This window comes from Oryza brachyantha, chromosome 11 (genome assembly GCF_000231095.2).
Source record: "Oryza brachyantha chromosome 11, ObraRS2, whole genome shotgun sequence".
Classification (NCBI taxonomy): domain Eukaryota; kingdom Viridiplantae; phylum Streptophyta; class Magnoliopsida; order Poales; family Poaceae; genus Oryza; species Oryza brachyantha.
This window is the reverse complement of record NC_023173.2, coordinates 11,043,638-11,062,206: the sequence shown is the minus strand read 5'-3', so window position 1 is coordinate 11,062,206 and position 18,569 is coordinate 11,043,638. Positions and strand designations below refer to the sequence as shown.

The 18,569-nt window shown below is 41.5% G+C and overlaps 1 protein-coding gene and 1 pseudogene across 1 annotated transcript; both read left to right on the top strand.

The window, feature by feature from the left end:
• The first annotated feature begins 1,496 nt into the window (after window positions 1-1,496).
• On the top strand, window positions 1,497-2,687 carry LOC102701786 (annotated as a pseudogene).
• A 3,187-nt stretch (window positions 2,688-5,874) lies between these two features.
• Window positions 5,875-7,375, top strand: LOC107303682. The gene is made up of 4 exons (XM_040528535.1): window positions 5,875-5,916; window positions 6,008-6,083; window positions 6,158-6,741; window positions 7,144-7,375. Exons 1-4 carry the CDS (start codon window positions 5,875-5,877, stop codon window positions 7,147-7,149), a joined length of 708 nt encoding a protein of 235 aa, XP_040384469.1. The 3' UTR covers window positions 7,150-7,375.
• Window positions 7,376-18,569: the final 11,194 nt, after the last annotated feature.

The following is an 18,569-nucleotide window of genomic DNA, read 5'->3' as shown; positions in this document are numbered from 1 at the left end:
CTCTCTCTATTATTGTCAAATGTTGGTGTCTACCCTCTGGAACCAGCGTTCTCACATGATCAGCTTTATATTGCACTTTCTCAGGCCATTTCAAAGAGGCCGCTATAGAAAAAGAACAAAGACATAAGTGTTATTGGCACACATACTAAAAATATTGTCTATACAAAGATGTGCTAACTTCTTATACCTCTTCATACAATTGTTGTACTAAAAAATTCTATTGCAGCATCAATGAGATATGTTTATATTATATGGGTTGCTTAACTTATTCGATAGTAGTATGTATGGATGTGAAATATTTTATATATTATTTTTTTTGTTACATGTTTTAGTTAAGATTTATCAAGCTTATTTATTGTTGATATACCGAAAATAAAATTTGTATTTTGAGCTAACTTTTTTTATCAAATATAGTTTGCGAAGCACGGACAACAGGCATGTAACTAGTAACTATACATCCGGAGATTTATAAGCTTAAAACATTAGTTCTGGAGGATGTCAATATTCCATGGAGATCAAACATATTGTGTGCATGACCTTGTCCCACGCACTATGACAGTAGGTACACGATGATGAGCAGCACGTACGTACGGCTTTGGTAAGTCCACGATCGAACGTCTTGGTGTCCGGGGGCTCGGCGGTGCGTAGTTTCGTCATTGTCACGTGTATCTAGTGACGTGTTATCTAAATAATTATAATATTATTTTTTTTAAAAAAATTGATAAGTTATATTAATATGATGCTAACGGCTAAAATGAGTATGAAACGGAATCCCGTCTAAAAAGAATAAATTATAAACCAGATGATACGTGGTATTATCGGTGCCGCGGCATGACATCTTTTTCCATAAGAACCATATTTTTTTTTACTTTGATACGGTGAATTCCTTATTTGTCGAATTACGCTACTTGGTTTTTTTTCTTTTCAGTTCTCCGACGGATACTATGTGTGCTGCGACCTGACCCGTGCAGTGCTGTAATAACATGTTAAGTATCCCGTCTATCAATGGGGGAATGAAACCATTAGATCAGTGGAAAGAAGTACGAAAGCCCGTTAAACCTGATGGGAAAAAGTATGGAAAAAGTACAGCAATGTTAGAAAGTCACTTACGAGGGCGGTACCAAGGAGATCAGCCAAACGGTCGTCGGTCCTATAGCCTTTATGTAAAAAAATTATATTAAGCATATAAGTTTAAATTTGACATGTAAAAATTATAAAAAAATAAAGTTCAACCAGTACATACACATTTACCGTTATATTTGTTATTTTTATTACAACTTTAGAAAATTGAATTTAATCTCATGTTTATAGGATAATGTATCTACCATCTGATTTGTTTTCCTATTTTTAACAACATATTAAGGTGACATATAAAAAAAAGAAACAGGTTCAGAGAGCGGTTGCAAATGGTGGTAACTGCGGCCACTCCTCTCAAGGCACACGAAAACTGCCTCGATCTCCCTAACAACTCTTAGTTTCTCAATTTCACCGTCCTCCCGTCCAGCATGGTGATCACGGTGATCATGGAGGCAGCGGCGGCCCACAACCTCGGCGCGCTCGGCGCGGCCGACCACATCCGCGTCGCCGCCGCGGTCCCGCGCGCCGTCGCCCTGTTCGCCGCCTGCTTCGTCCTCCCGCTGTCCTTCTTCTCGCTAGCGCACTCCCTCTTCGGTACCGTCCTCCGCCGTGGTCAAGCCTCCGTCTCTTCCTCCGGCGACGACGACGGCGACGGCGACGCATCCGCCCAGTGGCTCAGGCTCTTCGGATACCTGATCATCTACGTCGTCTTCCTCTACACGTTCTTGGTCCTCTCCACCGCCGCCGCCGCCGTCCTCACCGCGGCCTCGTTCTACGCCGCCAAGCCGGCCACCGTGGCGTCAACGCTCGCCGCGCTGCCGCGCGTCCTCCCGCGCCTCCTCTGCACATTCCTCTGGGTCTCCCTCCTCGTGCTCGCCTACAACGTCGTCGTCGCCCTCACCGTCCTCCCTCTCCATGTATTCTTCACGCCGCCGTCTTCCTCCTCCTCCGCGCCCTCCCTCCGGCTCCCGGTCTCCCTCCTCGTCGCGCTCCTCGGCGCCGTCTTCGCCGCGACCAACATCTACATCTCCGCGCTGTGCCACCTCGCCGGCGCCGTCACCGTGCTCGAGCCCCCGCTCCGCGGCCTCGCCGCCATGGCGAAGAGCAGGCGGTTGCTCCGAGGGCGCGCCGGCACCGCCGCGGTGCTCGTCGCCTCCTACTACGGCGCCTGCGTCGTCGCCGCCATGGTGTTCCGTGTGGCCGTGGTGGCGGATCAGACGGGGGCCTCGGCCTGAGCTTTCCAGGCCGCGTGCTCGTCGGCGCCGTGCTGGTGTGCCTTCTTGCCGGCGCGACGTTGCTAGGGCTGCTTGCGCAGAGCGTGTTCTACTTCGCCTGCAAGGCGTTCCACCAGCAGCAGGTTGATCGGAGCGCATTGGACGAACACCTCGGAGGCTACCTTGGCGAGCACATGGCCTCTCGCCTGGGGCAAACGGCCATTGGTTATTCAGATGGAGAAGTTTGATCCGTCATGGAACCTACTAACAGCTGCATGCTCGAAGAGTTGTCAAATGAGTTTCTCGTTGGGTCCTGCTCTATAATAGAGAGTAGGATTTAGTGTTCCGTGTAATCTGTATGTTCTGTGTAACACTGCCTCCATGTTTTAATAGATGACGAGATTAACTGTTTAGCATATGTGATGACCCGCCAGGTGATGACCCTATTGGTGGGAAGGTCTAAACACCGGTACCCTTTATGACAGGGGGATATCCTACAACACGTAGGCCTTGTTCGTTTAGGGTTGGTTTGGGCGGGATAGAGACCTAATACCCGTGGAAAATACCAGCCTGGGCTAATAATCCCTTGTGGCACATATGTGTGTTCGGCTGGGCCGGGATGGGAAATATCCTCCTCCCAACCCACGCCAACCCACGGGGGAGAGAAAAATCCCCATCGACACGGTTTTTCTCTCCCCGGGCAACGACGCAGCGTGGTGTGCCGCCGTCTCCACGTCCAAAGACGGCGACCTCCCTCTCCCCCGTCTCGCGAGACCAAAGCACCGCCTCCTTCCTCCGTCGAAAAAGCAGCGCCATCACTGTCCTCCTCGTCTCCACCCTTCCCGGCTCCCCTTTCCGGTCAGTACCCCTCTTCTCTTTCTAGAGTTTCACCTTGTTCTTGTCTTCTAGGGTTTGAGCTAATTTTTTCTTAGATCACGTCGAGCCGAGGAAAGGAGTGAGAGAGGTGTCGTTATCAGCAGCCAAGATCTTGTCGAGCAACATCAGAGTTTGGATTCCTCGCTTCTGGCACACGGTGAGATTTAGCTAAGTTACATCTAAGTACCTGCGGAAATTTGGTGTGTACACGAAACTGCAGATGTTTACATCTAGTCTCATGTATGACAGTTTACAAAACGTCATAATTAGTCCAACAAAAAATGAGGTCTCAAGGTCCTAGATATCTAGTAATGTTTTGTGGCGAGCTAATGTTCTGAATCAGCCCATGCAATTTCATTTTCATTAGTATATCAGGATCGCTTGAATTATTTGGTCAGTTAGTTCCTAGATGATTTATATGGTTGGCCTAATCCAAACAAAGCGTTAATTCCTTACATTGATATTCTTGTGATTCTAGGAGGCAATATAATATTCTAATCGGGTACTATATAGTAGGTGCTGCTTGTTGAATGATAGCATACAGAGGTAGTTAATTTTTATTTAGCTGGTGTACAATATAGTAGGAATTTATGTCGGTTTACAAACCGACTCTACATGTCCCCTCTCTCTCTCTCTATATATATATATATATATGAGTACTTCTTTGTGTTTCACTACTAATTATTTAATATGCATTCTTTTTCTCACTGTTACTTAACTGTAGAATATATATAAATATTTAGTGCTCCATGCTAAATTACATATTTTATTACTACATGCTTTAAATTATAGCGGTTCGATATTTTTCTTTAGTATAAAAATCATTTCAAGAATGGTCGACCAAATTAAAAAGAGGAGAGAAGAGGACGATGATATGATGCTTCTTATTTTGCCTGCATTGTATATGCTAGTACGACAAAAAGGCCTAGACATACCTCAAAGCTGTGTGGTAAAGAGAGGCTCGAGGAAATCCTCGAAGGACATGAAATGGATTGCAAAGTTGCATTCCGTATGGAGCCTCATGTTTTCAAAACAATTGCGAAATATCTTAGAGAGCAGAATTTGTTAAAAGATAGTAGAAGTGTGAAGGTTGAGGAGAAAGTTGGAATGTTCCTGTTTATGCTCTCGCACAATGCAAGCTTTCAAGTTCTGCAGTTTGAATTCAAGCACAGCGGGGACAATTCATCGCCACATCAAATCTGTGTTTCAAATAATCCCAACACTCACCTATAGATTTCTCAAGCTTCCTCATGCTAACCAAACACATTGGAAGATTAGAACAAATCCTCGCTTCTTTCCTTACTTTAAGGTGAACTTGACACTCAAGTACAAATAAATATCTAGTTCTTGACTAAATAAAAACTCATGTATATTTTCATCTTTTTCTTTCCTTGCTGCAGAATTGTATCGGGGCTATTGATGGTACCCACGTTCCTATAACTATAACTATAGATGGAGAGAAGGCAGCTCCTTATAGGAACTATAACTTATAACTATAGAAAAGGAACTTTAAGCCAAAATGTGATGGTTGCATGCAATTTTGACCTAAACTTCACTTTTATCTCATGTGGTTGGGAGGGGTCTGCAACAGATGCACGGGTTCTTAGATCAGCAGTGAATAGTGGTTTTCAAGTACCAAATGGTAAATTTTTTCTGGTGAACGAAGGTTATGCCAACACACCACAATTTATTGCTCCTTATCGTGGTGTCCGTTACCATTTAAAGGAGTTTGGACATGGTCATAATCGACCTAGGGACTATAAGGAGCTATTTAATCATCGGCACGCTATCTTGAGAAACCATATAGAGAGAGCTTTGGGTGTTCTAAAAAAGCGATTTCCCATCCTTAAAGTAGGTACCTTCCATCGGATAAAGAACCAAGTACGGATTCCAGCAGTCACTGCGGTGTTCCACAACATGATCCGAATGCTTAATGGTGATGAGGGGTGGCTAGAAAACCAACCTGATAATATAGAACCAACTGATTTTGTTGATCTACCAGAAAGGTGACAATGAATACCAAAATGATGTGGAATCTCTAAGCAATCAGATTAGTAGTGGGAATAATATTAGAGATACAATTGCTAACAAGATGTGGCAAGATTATGTTAATGCCTTATAGTATTTTGGTTCTGTATTATTTGTATTTATTTCGTTTTACGTAATCAGTAGCAATGTTGTGGACTCTTAGTAGAGAAGTTTGTTCTTGCTGATTCAATAAATTTCAGTACAATATTGCAATACAGCTATAATGTTTGGAAGAATTTCTCCAGAAGCAAGCTTATTACAACTTAGGCATGTACAGAAGAAGGTTTCACCTAAGAGCTTCAACACGCAGAAGAAGGGGCCGTCTCCAAAAGGTATTGTCAAACTTGTTAATTTGAAATACTTACCTTTCATGCTACATTTTTTTAATGCAATATAATTTTATTTAACAGCTCAACCATGTCGAGCTTGATGGAACCCAGGACTAGAAAAGGCGCTTATTGATTTACTACATGAACACAATAATCCACATTATCGATGCCAAAATGGATGGACAAGTGAGGCATGGAATAAAGTAGTCAAAGAATTTTGTGAGAAACATCCCTATGTCACGATGACTAAGCAGCAGATACAAGACAAAGAGAAAGAATTGAAATGAGATTATAGGTTGCTAAAGGAGGCAAGGAAACAAAGTGGAGCATCTTGGGATCACAAACGCTGCATGATCCTTGCTGATGATGCTGTTTGGCAAAACATTATTAAGGTGTGACATTTGAGTAGAGTTCTTTTATTCTCTTTGAAATCAAATATTATATTTATTCATGCAATATTATTATGTTTTGTATCTTCTACAGTCAAATGAGAAGGCTAAGAAGTTCATTAAAAACAAATCCTTCCCTCTCCTTGAGTCTTTAGGAGAGCTCTACGATGGTACATTTACTAATACATTTTCTTACATCGGATTATGCCTTGCTTTTTCTATGATAAAAATAAGCTTTTTTCAGGACAAACTGCCGAGGGAAACATGAATTTCACCTCTATTGAGCCATGTCAACATGCCATTATCACACAAGTGGACAATGGCGAAGAATACCTTGAGAGAAGTGATGCATTTCCAGATCCGAATTATGTTGTTGATGTTGATATGAGCACTCAAGTTCAAGATCATGAAGACGATGGAATGGATCAAGAAACTCTACCAAGCCACATTCATACCTCCTCAAGAACAGATGGAGAAAACAATGTCAAGAAGAGAAAATTTGCTCCGAGGAAAAGGGTCGACAAGATTGCGAATAAGGCTAAAAGAAATGATGTCATTGATATGATGGGAAGGTATCTGGAGATGAGAACAAAACAATCTGAGGAGAAAGTTGCAGCTCTGTCCAAGGAGAGAGACGAGGCAAAGGAGGAGTCAAACAAAGTGGATGATTGCTCAATAAAGAATTGCATAACTGTTGTAGAAAGGATGGAAGAGCTATCAACTGAAGAGAAAGTCAAATCTTTTGGTGTTTTCAAGGATGCTCAAAATAGAGAGATCTTCATGAGTGCAGGACCTATGACCCGTCTTATGTGGTTAAGGACAATGCTAGTAAGTTTCTATTCTGAAATTCAATTGTTGTACCACTCAAATCTGCGTAGAAATGGTGGGGGTCTTCGTCATCGTACTATACTAATTATCTTGCTAAATGTTAATTATCCTATCACACAAAATTTGTATGCATTAAGCTAGCATGCACTGTCTGATCAATGTGGACTGGGCTATGAATTTTGTGCATTCTTTTATCTTGTCACCTTAGAGTACTATGTTGATTTCTTGCTTAAATGTTGTGATAGTCATGTGTGCTCTGAATTTTTGCAAGCATACTAGCTTAAGCCTGCAGTCTATGGATCATCAATCTTAGTAGTAGTAGAAGTTTGTATATTTGAAAAAGTAAAAGGCATTAGCATGAGCAGTCTCACTGGTTTGCTGATTATTATTTTTCTTGAGCAGGGGTGATGGAGATTGCAAGATGACATATGCAAACAGGACTGGTACTTGGTCTATTGATCTGAATGAACCATGATTAGTTAATTTTGTCATTACCATAACCTGAAGTTGTACAGATTGCATCACGTTTTCTGTTGACTTGATTGGAAATGCAATTATTGTGAGAGTTGTTATGATGTAATAGTCATTCATTATCTCAGAACTATGTATGGAAGAGTTAGTTGGTTAATGCTGAAAAGCCAGTGCATTTTCATACTATTTAAAACTATACTGAAAAATGAGTTGGTCAGGCATTGTGGATATCTTCATTCTGAGAAATTTATTTGCTTATTTTTGGGTTGTTATTTTACAGATTGTGGACACTGTCACATATTTTATGTTTTTGGCAAGATTTAGAAAACATCTAATTTTCCTACAATTTTGTTACCTCTTTCACACAATATTTAGTTGTGTAATTAGTCTTATTTTTGCCATTTGTAGTAGTGTTATTACTATCACCAGTACTAGGTGATGCTGGTTTATTTATTTTGGTCTGCTTTGGTATGCAGTTGATGCATCGTGTTATTAGATTTTCTATTTTCCTTTGATTTTAGGATTATATATATATATAAATTATCATATATAAGTCAAGATGAAGCAATCCCTACCATTCCCTGTGCTAGACTATTTGTATCCAAACAAACCAAGTGATTGCAGGGATTACACCTCATGGTGTGAGGGGATTTGGTGAGTAGGAGGGGGTCAACCCAATCCCTCCTTGGATGGATATTCCCTGGGAAATTCATCCCACGTTGCCGAACAAGGCCATAGGGAAATCTACGACACGTAGACCTTGTTCGGTTAGAGGGGGATTGGGTGGGATTAGACCATAACCCCCATGGATTTCTCCCTCGCAGAATAAATCCCGGCCCACAGAAAAATCGTTGTTCGGTTAAGCCCAGTCGGGGTTCTATCCTGACCCATCCCAGGATTTTTCTGTTGTCTTGGCCAGGGAATTAATACTCTCCATCGGTAGTGTGAAAAAATTCCCATTATCTTATATGATAATGTGTAAAATCCCAACATGCTACTTTTTGTAAATCCCTATCAAAACAGATGTTTTTATAAAGGAATTATGGGAAAGTTGAAAATTCAAACCCCACATAGATTGGGTGATATGGGAGAGATTCACCCAATCCCCTCGGGATAGATTCCTCTTGGGAATTAAATCCCAACTAACCGAACAAGGCCGTATGGGGTGGAGCGAGGGGCTAAAATATTGTTTAGTCCCAGCAAGGTTAAGGCGTGCGAAAAACTAATTGATAATCTGACTATGCAAATGGAATTGTGCTTTCATTTTTGAGCCCATGGATGCATACCTTTTCGTGGTGACTTGCTTGGTAACAAAATTACTTGCCCTGCTTTAAAACACTCGGAAGGGAGTGGCGGTGTTATGGCTCATATGACCATTACCCGAAGATGACTTAGAAGGTGGGGCTTAGGCTGCGTTGTTCACCCCTCTAAGTTAACTTATTACCCTCGTTTTCCACGCGCACGCTTTCCGAACTACTAAATAGTGTATTTTTTTGCAAAAATTTTTTATAGGAAAGTTATTTAAAAAATCATATTAATCTATTTTATATTTTTTTAATAATTAATAATTAATTAATCATATACTAATCTATTACTACGTTTTTTGTGTCGGGGTAAGTTAACTTAACCCCACTCACACGAACGTGGCCTCAGTAGGCTTAGTCATTCTGTATGGCTTGTTGGTTCACTTTTGCTTATACTTTCTGCAACTTTCCTTGGTTATTAGTGGACTTCTGGTTCTAAGTTATGTATTATCCTTCGTCGACCTATTGTAATCATCTTTGTTGGTGTGGAAAAATTGTATGAAACTCTTGATTATTCAACAATGTAATCGTGTGTGCCAACCTATTTGTGGGACTAGTACAGATAGATATGAAGGTTTTCATCGTGAAAAAACGAGGACAGCCACTGTTCTTTATTACTACATTGATTTTACAATATAGGACTTTTTAGCTTTCGTCAGATTCGTATGGATAGTAATAAACCTAGACATAAATATAAACAATTTATATTGATCAATAGATGAATCTAAGTATAGCTAAAACAGTTTACAATACAAAACCGAAGGAGTATTTCTTTAGCCTTATAACCCAATGGCAGTTGTTGGGCCTTTGAATTTTGCTCATTTAGAATTTCCACGTGACAGAAGTAATTATTTGTTGTAAACTGCACCACATGTCTCCTCTCTAGCCAAAATCACCAAGAAGGAACCAAGCAGTGCGGCAGGAGAGTTTAAATCTCGGCATCTATGGAACCGAGATATGGAGTTAAAAATCCACGCGAGAGATCAAATTAAACTTACACATGAGCAGCAGCCTCTAGTCATACTATACAGTCATGGCATTACGAATTATACAGATTTCATTCAGCTTTCATATGTAAAAATTTCAGTTTGGTCGAAACAACAGTGCGTACGAATGAACTGTGGAGACGAACTGTACTGAGAGTTAGGCCACGTTGGGCACCACCCTTTGCTTACCCAGAATCCCTCGTTTTCGTGGCATGCTTTGCGAACTGCTAAGTGGTATGGTTTTTTTAATGACGACGGCAGAAGGCCTGCCGAAATATATTAGAAGGAATAAAAGGAGTTAAAAAAGACAAAAGAAGGTTACAAGGGATGATTATAGCTAGGAGTATAAATCTCTAGCTCTCAAGGCGGTTGGAAGCTCGAGCGTCTTAAATCAACCTCTAATTTTATCTTGTATGCTAATTGAAGGGTCGTACTATGCCGGTCATTGAAAACTCTGTCATTTCTCTCCAATCAAACATTTCACCAAGTTGTTATCAGTGATCCTGTTATGTTTCTTTGCCTTGATTTTGGCTTAACCTCGCGGAAGGATTTCCACCAATCCTATAGGGACTTGTTATTTGGCAGCTCCATTGCGTTGAAATCTCCCTACAAGCAGATTTGGTTCTAGACCTGTCTTGTATAGTTACATTCTTTGAAGAGATGGGTGGTGTCTTCAAACGTCTCTCCACAGAGACTGCATAGCCAGTTGCAAGGCCAGTGTCGTCATAGGAGGTTCTCGGCTGTTAGAGTTTTCTTGTGCAGAATGAGCCAAACTAGTTGACGTTGTTTTCGTTCGTGGTCTGCCTTCCAAAGTTTTCAAAAACAGATGGGTGAGTAAGAACCGGTGAATTGCATTTCGTATGAACTTTTGGAAGTGTAACTTCCATTGCTAATCAGCCTCCAAGTGACGTTGTCGGGATTGTTATGGTTATGTTTGATTTGTTGCAAGATCCCTCCCAAACAAACAAGTTCATCGATCTCCTGCATGGATGTTATCTGTCAGAGGGAAGACAACCAACTATTGTTTTGGAGAACTTGGTGTAGTGAATATTTTTTCCTTTTGGCGAGTTTGTATAGGTTCGGTGACAGGATTTTGGGGCTAAGTGGTATGTTTTTTGCAAAAAGTTTCTCTAGGAAAGTTGCTTCAAAAAATCATATTAAGATCTTTTATAATTTTTTATATCTAATAATTAATTAATCATGTACTAATTTATTACTGTGTTTTTCATGTCAGATAGCTTACCTCCTACCGAACGTAACCTTAGTTTGAAGCCAGGGCTCAGTGACGAGGCTGGCAGCCTGCCCTTGTCACCACATGGTAAGATCGAAATCGCCGGTGGAGCATGTGAATTGCCATCTGATTGGTTTGCCTTCTCATCTACTACCAAGAGTGTGCCACACAAGATCGATGCATCCGTAGTCCTGTAGACACACATGTGTAGACAAGGATGCATAGTTTCTGTAGGTGAGGAAACAACTGTGAGTATTGCATGGTTGTGATTCATCTCTTCCATCGGAGTTCATGGTTTGCGTGGATTCATCTGCTCTCCTCCTTTGGTTCTTGCTGCTGAGTAAATTGCCACTCAATGACAACAACCATCTCCGAACGAAGCATTCAACGATCAATGGCTGTATTACAGAAGAGCTTCAAGAGATAAGAGCAGATAATGGTATTGGATTAAGGTTCCCAACGCTCCTCATTCCTATACGTTCGAGTGATTCAGTATGTGGACAGATATGGGGCGGCAGAAACAGGGAGGAATAAGAGCACTATTGATGCAGTGCATCGGTAGCACAATCTTATGTGCTCTCAATTTGTATTGTGTTGCTTTTTTTTTTCTGTACTGTGCTCACGTCTCCTCTTTTATGTGGAGAGCACGATGTGGAAGAAAGTGGGTGTGCAGTAGTTAGTAAGACATCATTCATTTGTTGTTCAAATTGGAGTAAAATACATGCGGTCTTTAAACTACCGAGTGGATGCCATTTAGGTCTGTAAAACTAAAAATTACAAATCTAGATCCTAAAATTTGAGGGCGAATGTCGTTTATATTTATAAACTTGAAAATTGCACATATAGATCCACCGTATTGGTTAAATGAATCATGACTAGTCCAAACATCGTTTAACTCAAGTTAACCGCTGACATGTATTCAACATAGATACCACATTTGCAAACAACCCCCTCCGTAACAAAAATTGTTGGAGTAATAGCAATTTACCCCTTCGCACTATACTAGCTCCCTAAAATCCACAAAAATTCTCAAATCCCTCGCCTCTCCTAGTGGCTAGTGTTAGTGGCCGAGGCGGTGAAGTGTAGGGTAGTGATGAGGGACAGGTTGGCACAACAAACAGCGGAATAGCAACAAAGGAGTGGCTGGAGGTAGCAAGATTGTGGGCCTTGCGGCGACCACTAAACATGAAGGAGCTTCGAGACGGGATAGTGCTATGCCGCGTTGAAACCGTGCTTTGGCCATACTACTGCAACCTCACCGTATCCGGTTGCTCGCCAAATACCGCACTTCGCCACCTAGCATCTAACCCTAGCCATTGTGGGAGGCGAGGGATTTGGGCATTTTTTTGAATCTCAGGGAGCTATTGTAGCGCAAAGGGGTAAATTGCGATTATTCCAACACTTTTTATTCTAGACGTACTATTTACAAATGTGCTATCTATGTAGAATGCAGTGGTCAACTACAGTCAAATGAGGTTAGGACCGGCTATAATTCATTAAACCTAGTGGGTCTAGATGTGTAATTTTTAACTTTTGGACTTAAATAACATCCGCCCCGGTGTTCAAGGATATAGATGTGCAATTTTCAAGTTTATGAATCTAAATGACATATGCTCACATATTTAAGAACATAGATGTGCAATTTTCAAGCTTAAGGACATAAATGACACCTGCTCCTAAGATTAAGGACTGGATTTACTCCATACATTCTATTAAAGGAAATTGATGTGTAAGATAATAAAGGAACGCCTCAATGTTTTGTTAATTTGCGTATTAAAATTCACAACGATGTACAATAGAAAACAAGTTTTTTAAATTTAATTTTGTGGTATTAGGTGCAACGATCTGGAAATCGCTAGCCTTGGCAAGAACACACTACGCCAAAAAGAACTTTTGCAGGCACTTGGGACCCGTTTTGTAGTCTGGATCGTAGCCGCATGCGAGCAATCACATATGAAAATCAATAGTTATTGCAGGCGGTAACCCAACGATCGAAAAATGCATTTTTACGGGTGGCCTATGCCGCTCGTAAAAATCAAGGCGGTGGATAAGTTTACGGCCTATAATATAATATTCCATAAAAATTTCAGAAACAATCCTAAAAATTCAAAAAATCGCCTAATGCCTCCATCCCAGCGTCAGTCACCGGCTCACCATCGCCATGGCTTCTGGCCGTCGTCATCTTGGCTGCTTCTGTGGGTGCATCGAGATAGTGTGCTCCGCTCATCGTAGTCTATGTCGGATCCATGCGCCACCATCATCAGCCCCATTGGATCGCCACGTTGTCGTGCACCACTCTTTAATTTGTCACCATTGTCACCACCTTGTGTCGCTGGAGAGAGAGAGGGGATGAAAGGGGATGGTGAGGTGGCGGTCGATCTTATTTATTCCTTATGAGCGGTACATGAGCCAATTTATTATCTATATCAGAATATATTTATATATTTACAGACACAGCAATACATGTACATGAACATCAACTTGTCAAGTACATTTTGACACAAAATTTGACAGACTTACAGTTTTAACAAGTTCATACCTTAAAATTAAAATCCACGTCCAAAACTGTACAAATCGATAGAAAACCATCGAATCCTTTAACTGAAGACAGTAGGGTAGTATGAGTACATATTTACTATATGGACAGCTCTAGATTAGGGAGTATCAAGGCAAACCAATTCTATAAAGTGAAAAATTAATATATTAATATCCTACCTAGACAAGTCTACTCAAGCCATCTGCTAGCCTTCATTTATCTCCTCTTCAGGAATTACTACAAATTGATTACCCCAAAAATACTTTCTGAAAAGTACTGAAAGCGATTTGCTAACTGTTGGCATCCATAATTTTCCCTTCGGCACATAATAGTTCTGAAAGTGCAACAGATAAAATGAAGTCCGGTTTCAGATATATTTAGCAATTTTAAACTAATATTATCACCATGTGCAAAGAGATGAAAAAGATGTATTGCACAGATAAGTAGATTTAACGACTGGGTCAATAGTGAGTAAGGTACTAGCAACATATGTATATTTCTCAAGTGATTAACCATAATACAATGAGCTGCCTCCAAAGCATAAACAATTAACCTTCATGTGCTCCCATACTACCTTAGCCTTGAGCTATCCAAGAGTCTGAAATATGAAGGTATGGTAGGACTCTTTTTATTTGGAATGAGCAATATTGGTAAAATTAAGGCATCCAAGTAGTATATCTAAGCTGTAAGTAAGTAAATCAAAATAGAGCAGTCAAAAATTTCAGAGCTATATTGCTAGCACCCTTGTATTTTCTCTTCTCCATATGTTTTGAAGCCAAAATTTGATTTTTCAACCTTAAATTTAGGGTTGATTTTAGAGGTTTTTTATCATACTTTATTTTTCAGCCTTTGCTTTTAGATTGCTAAAAACACATATAAAAATATTATTCGTAAATTAATTTTTGTTTGCAAATATACCGTGTGATTTTCCCTAAAAAAGCCAAACAGCACCCCTAGAACTGATATCAAAACAGTACAGATCCTTATTCTATAGGGGCTGCAATACTTATCTATCCTACAATAGGACCAACTCGTTTTACTCATTCTACGTTATTCATTCATCAATCTTCAAATCTGATGACTAAAATCTGTTTTTAAGATTGAACGGCTAGGACGGACTTCACCTCTCCTTGTGCAGACTTTCCATATATTAAATCACCACCAAATTTTGATTTATATGGTTAAATAAATTCTTCACATCAAAATCTGATAACACACAAGAAATATTCAATTTTTGGATATTTTTAAATATTTTTTTACACAAGACAAACACTTTTTATAGACGTTATATAAAGATTTAAAAAAACTCAAACAAAATACTTAAAAATCTCCGAAAACAAAAAAAATTGATAAGAAGAGTTTATTGAGACATATAAATTGAAATTTAAAAGTGATTTGATATGCTTTTGGACCCTGACCCATGGACCCTGACATAAATCTATATGCGTGTAACCATCGGTGCACAGGTCCTAGGACACGACTTCCCCCCTTTTCATTCTAGTACTTTATCTTCTTATAAGTAAGAATAGTGTTAATGCCTACAGAATATACATATGTAGAAAACACTTGGCACAACTACCTGAGTGGCGCACCGCCAATGAGTAGGTTATATTCATCATGAATTCCTTCATCAAGGATATCTTTGAGATGCTTGCCTATGAGTAGGCTATGTCCATCATGAACTCCTTCATCAACGACATCTTCGAGAAGTTTGTTGAACACAATATGAAGAGTTGCCAAAAAACACAGGGGTTGCCAGGTGCCCAGAGTAATGCCAAGGGCTACACAGACATGCACATTACCCCGGAGGATTGCCATCACAGTTATTGCATGGGGGAGTAACGTTCAGTTAAGGCATGAGGCCACCACCAACAAGACATGTCGGGTGGTAGGCTTGATAACTTATTCAGGAACAATACCATCCCATCAACCACTAGGGGTGTCCATGGGGGAGCTGTGATTTGATAACCACATGCAATTAGAAGGTGCCGAAGCTTGGGACTGCAGGGACACCACCTCACTTGGGAGGATTGGTGCTGGGTGAGGTGTCATGGCATAGACAAGGGAAATTGCCCACTTTGCCTTGTGAAGATGCTTGTGCTGCACACATGTACGCAGCACCTAGGACACACATGGACATGTGTCATGGATAGAGGGGGTCAACTGGCCCCGGGTCAGGGTTCCTACGGTAGAGCGGCAATAACAGCAAAGGTTAGTGAGATGCAGAATGGCATGGTGCCATTAATTAGAAGGAAGCATGATAAGACTCCCATTTAGTACTTCTCGTTAGATGATTACAACATTGTTATGGGAGTATGTCACTCATACAATGGAGAAGTGTGTGACCTCTCCTTGAAGGTTCACAGAGGGGTGATTGAAGTTCAAATATTTAGAACATAATGGACATGAAATTTCATAAAGGTTTGGGCCAGGGGCGGTACCAGGCGTGGGGAAACTTGGGCTGAAGCCCCACGCCTGGCGAAAAAAATACATTGGAAAATTACTATATTTTAGTTAAAATTTATTCAAAAGATTTATATTTCATTGTTGAGCCCCATGCTTTGTACATTTTTGGTTCCGCCCCTGGTTTGGGCTGCTCGAAAGTGTAACACACTACTACTGTGTTCTTTGAACTAGATTGTGGAGATGTGTATAGCTTACAAGTATCATATATTGCTTTGTCTCCTCTTTTCTACGTATTGAGTAGAGTATTGACCCCATCTTTTATGCTTCATGGGGGCCTTACAATGTTATCATTACCAAGAGAGAAGTAATGAGGACTCTTGTCATGGTCTATTATGGTGTCGTTGTGCCATTGCACAATCGACCCAACCTTACTGTCACCACCGCTTTACACTAGGGGGCCTGACCTAGGGCCCCAGAGTAAGTTAGTCCTTTTGTTCATGGCAACTATCTAGGTGTGCCCCTGGTGCTACCAGCATTTGCATCACAAGGACCCTCGCTGCCCAAGGTGGATAACTGCTCCTTTTCATGTTGTACCACTTTGCTAAGTTCCTATCCTGCCAAGTGAGATGACACCTTTGGCAGCTTTAGGCTTCGCCACCTCCCAGCTGCATGTAGTTGGCACACCAGTTTAAAGTGTAACTCACCTTCAAGCGCCCCCGTCAGTTGATCACACAATGTTGCTCTTAAATCAGTCATTTGACTTACAGTCTAACCTATACCGCTAGTGGTACCCTTATGTCATAGTCAGACATTTCTCTCTTCATGGGAATTATCATACCACATCCCGAGACTATATACATATATAATGCCAGGTATTAAAAGCAAAAGAATTTTATTTACTGTTTTTCAAAACAAATCGTGATGGTTCATATTTAGGTCACTATTGACTAGCGCAGTTACTGTTCACTAGTACCAAAACACTATTCACAGTGCGGAATCAATATTTACTAGTGCCAAAACATTGTTTCACCGTGTTGTTTTACTGCTAATCTAAAAGATTACAGGATCCTTTATGGGTTGGTGAAACCTAGTGAGACAGACGGTGTTTTTAGAAGCTACTTGTCATCTGCCTTACTTTTATTTAAACTGATGAAGTAACTTCTCTAAAAGTTTACCTTCACCAACTTATTGTAGTTGAGTGTATATCGTCTTCTTAGGTATTTCCACCTAAAGGGAACACTTCTCTAATGCTATAGGTTCTCGTGATACCTAGGAGTGATACATACTATGAAAGAGGACTACCCAAGAGGCATCATGTTTCTCCTATAGTGTCTTTAGTATCTCAAAGATATTCTTCATGAAGGAATTCATTAGGGTTGGTAAAATCCCTGTGGGGGGGCAGGGCCCTGGTGGGGACCCGCCCCATCGGGGCCAAGGGAGAGGCGAATTTGCCCTTGCGGGGAATCAGGTCCGGGGCCCTGGTTTTTTCAGGGATGGGGCCAGGGGTCCAAAAATACCAATGATCCTCCCCACGGGGTCATAAATTTAAAAAAAAAATGAAACATGGGCCAGGTCCAATTAAAAAAATTCTAAATCAGTAGATCCCATTCCTCTCCCACCTGCCCTGTGCGCCACCACCATATCCCCCTGAAGCTCAGACCCTCACTCTTCTAGCACCGCCACCACCTGAAAACCTACAGTCGCCGCCACTGCGGGTCCCTATCTCGCCACCCGTTGCTGCTCGACGTCGTCCCCGGCGCTCTACTCCTTGCAATCCCTGACGCTCTACTCCTCGTCGTCAAGTCGCCATCGGACGCCACTGTCGGCCCACAGCCCGCCTCCCTTCGCCTGTCACCACACGACGCATCGACACCACCACCTCACGTCGCCGCCGAACGCCACCGTCGGCTCGCGGCCCACCTCCCTGCGCCTATCGCCGCACGACGCGTCGACGCCACCACCTCACATCGCTGTCGAGTGCCGCCATTGGCCCGCGGCCTGCCTCCCTGTGCCCCCCGCTTTCGGGGATTTCAGGGCCCCGTTCGAGGGTGGGGACCCGGCGGGGGCGGGGACGGGGACTGGTTTTCCCCCGGTTTTTGATTCGGGGCCGGGGGCATTCCAACATTCCCCGCCCCCTTCCCACCCCGTTGCCAACCCTAGAATTCATGATGAACATAACCTACTCATCAGCGGTGCGCCACTCAGGTAGTTGTATCAAGTGATTTCTACATATGTATATTCTATAGACATCAACACTATTCTTACTTATAAGAAGATAAAAGTACTGGAATAAAAAGGCTGAAAGCCGTGCCCTGGGACCCATGCAGTGATGGTTACACACGCATATAGATTTATGTCTTGTACGTCTCCGCACTGTTCTCGAAAGCTTAGGCATGGACTGTGACGTGAGGAGGGGGTGGTGATGCTTCCGGCTGTGCATCATGGGTCTTGGTCCCTACGCCCTACCAACAACTCTTTGCGTTGCTTTCCTGCTTACTGACATTTGTGTTATTCTCGTTGACATGTCAACTACAGTTCCTGAATCCCTGATGAAGTCTAATCCTACTTTACATTTCATCACCAGGCTATGTTCATCCGTAGACAAAATAAAAAAATTACTAAGCCCTATATATCTAAATGATGTTAAGTGAAAACATAATGAATTATAAAGTTATACATCTTTTCGAGTTATATATTCATATAGTGCGCATTTTCATTGGAGGTTGGTTGAAACATAGATATGAGATTTTGGATAAATATGTATGAGATGTTATAATGAATACTCCGTATTTGGTCCCTAAAGTATTTGAAATGAAAAACTTATCAACTACAAAGTTTTAGATCTCGAAAAGATCTACCATTTTCATTGAAGTTTATATTTATCTAACGTTATA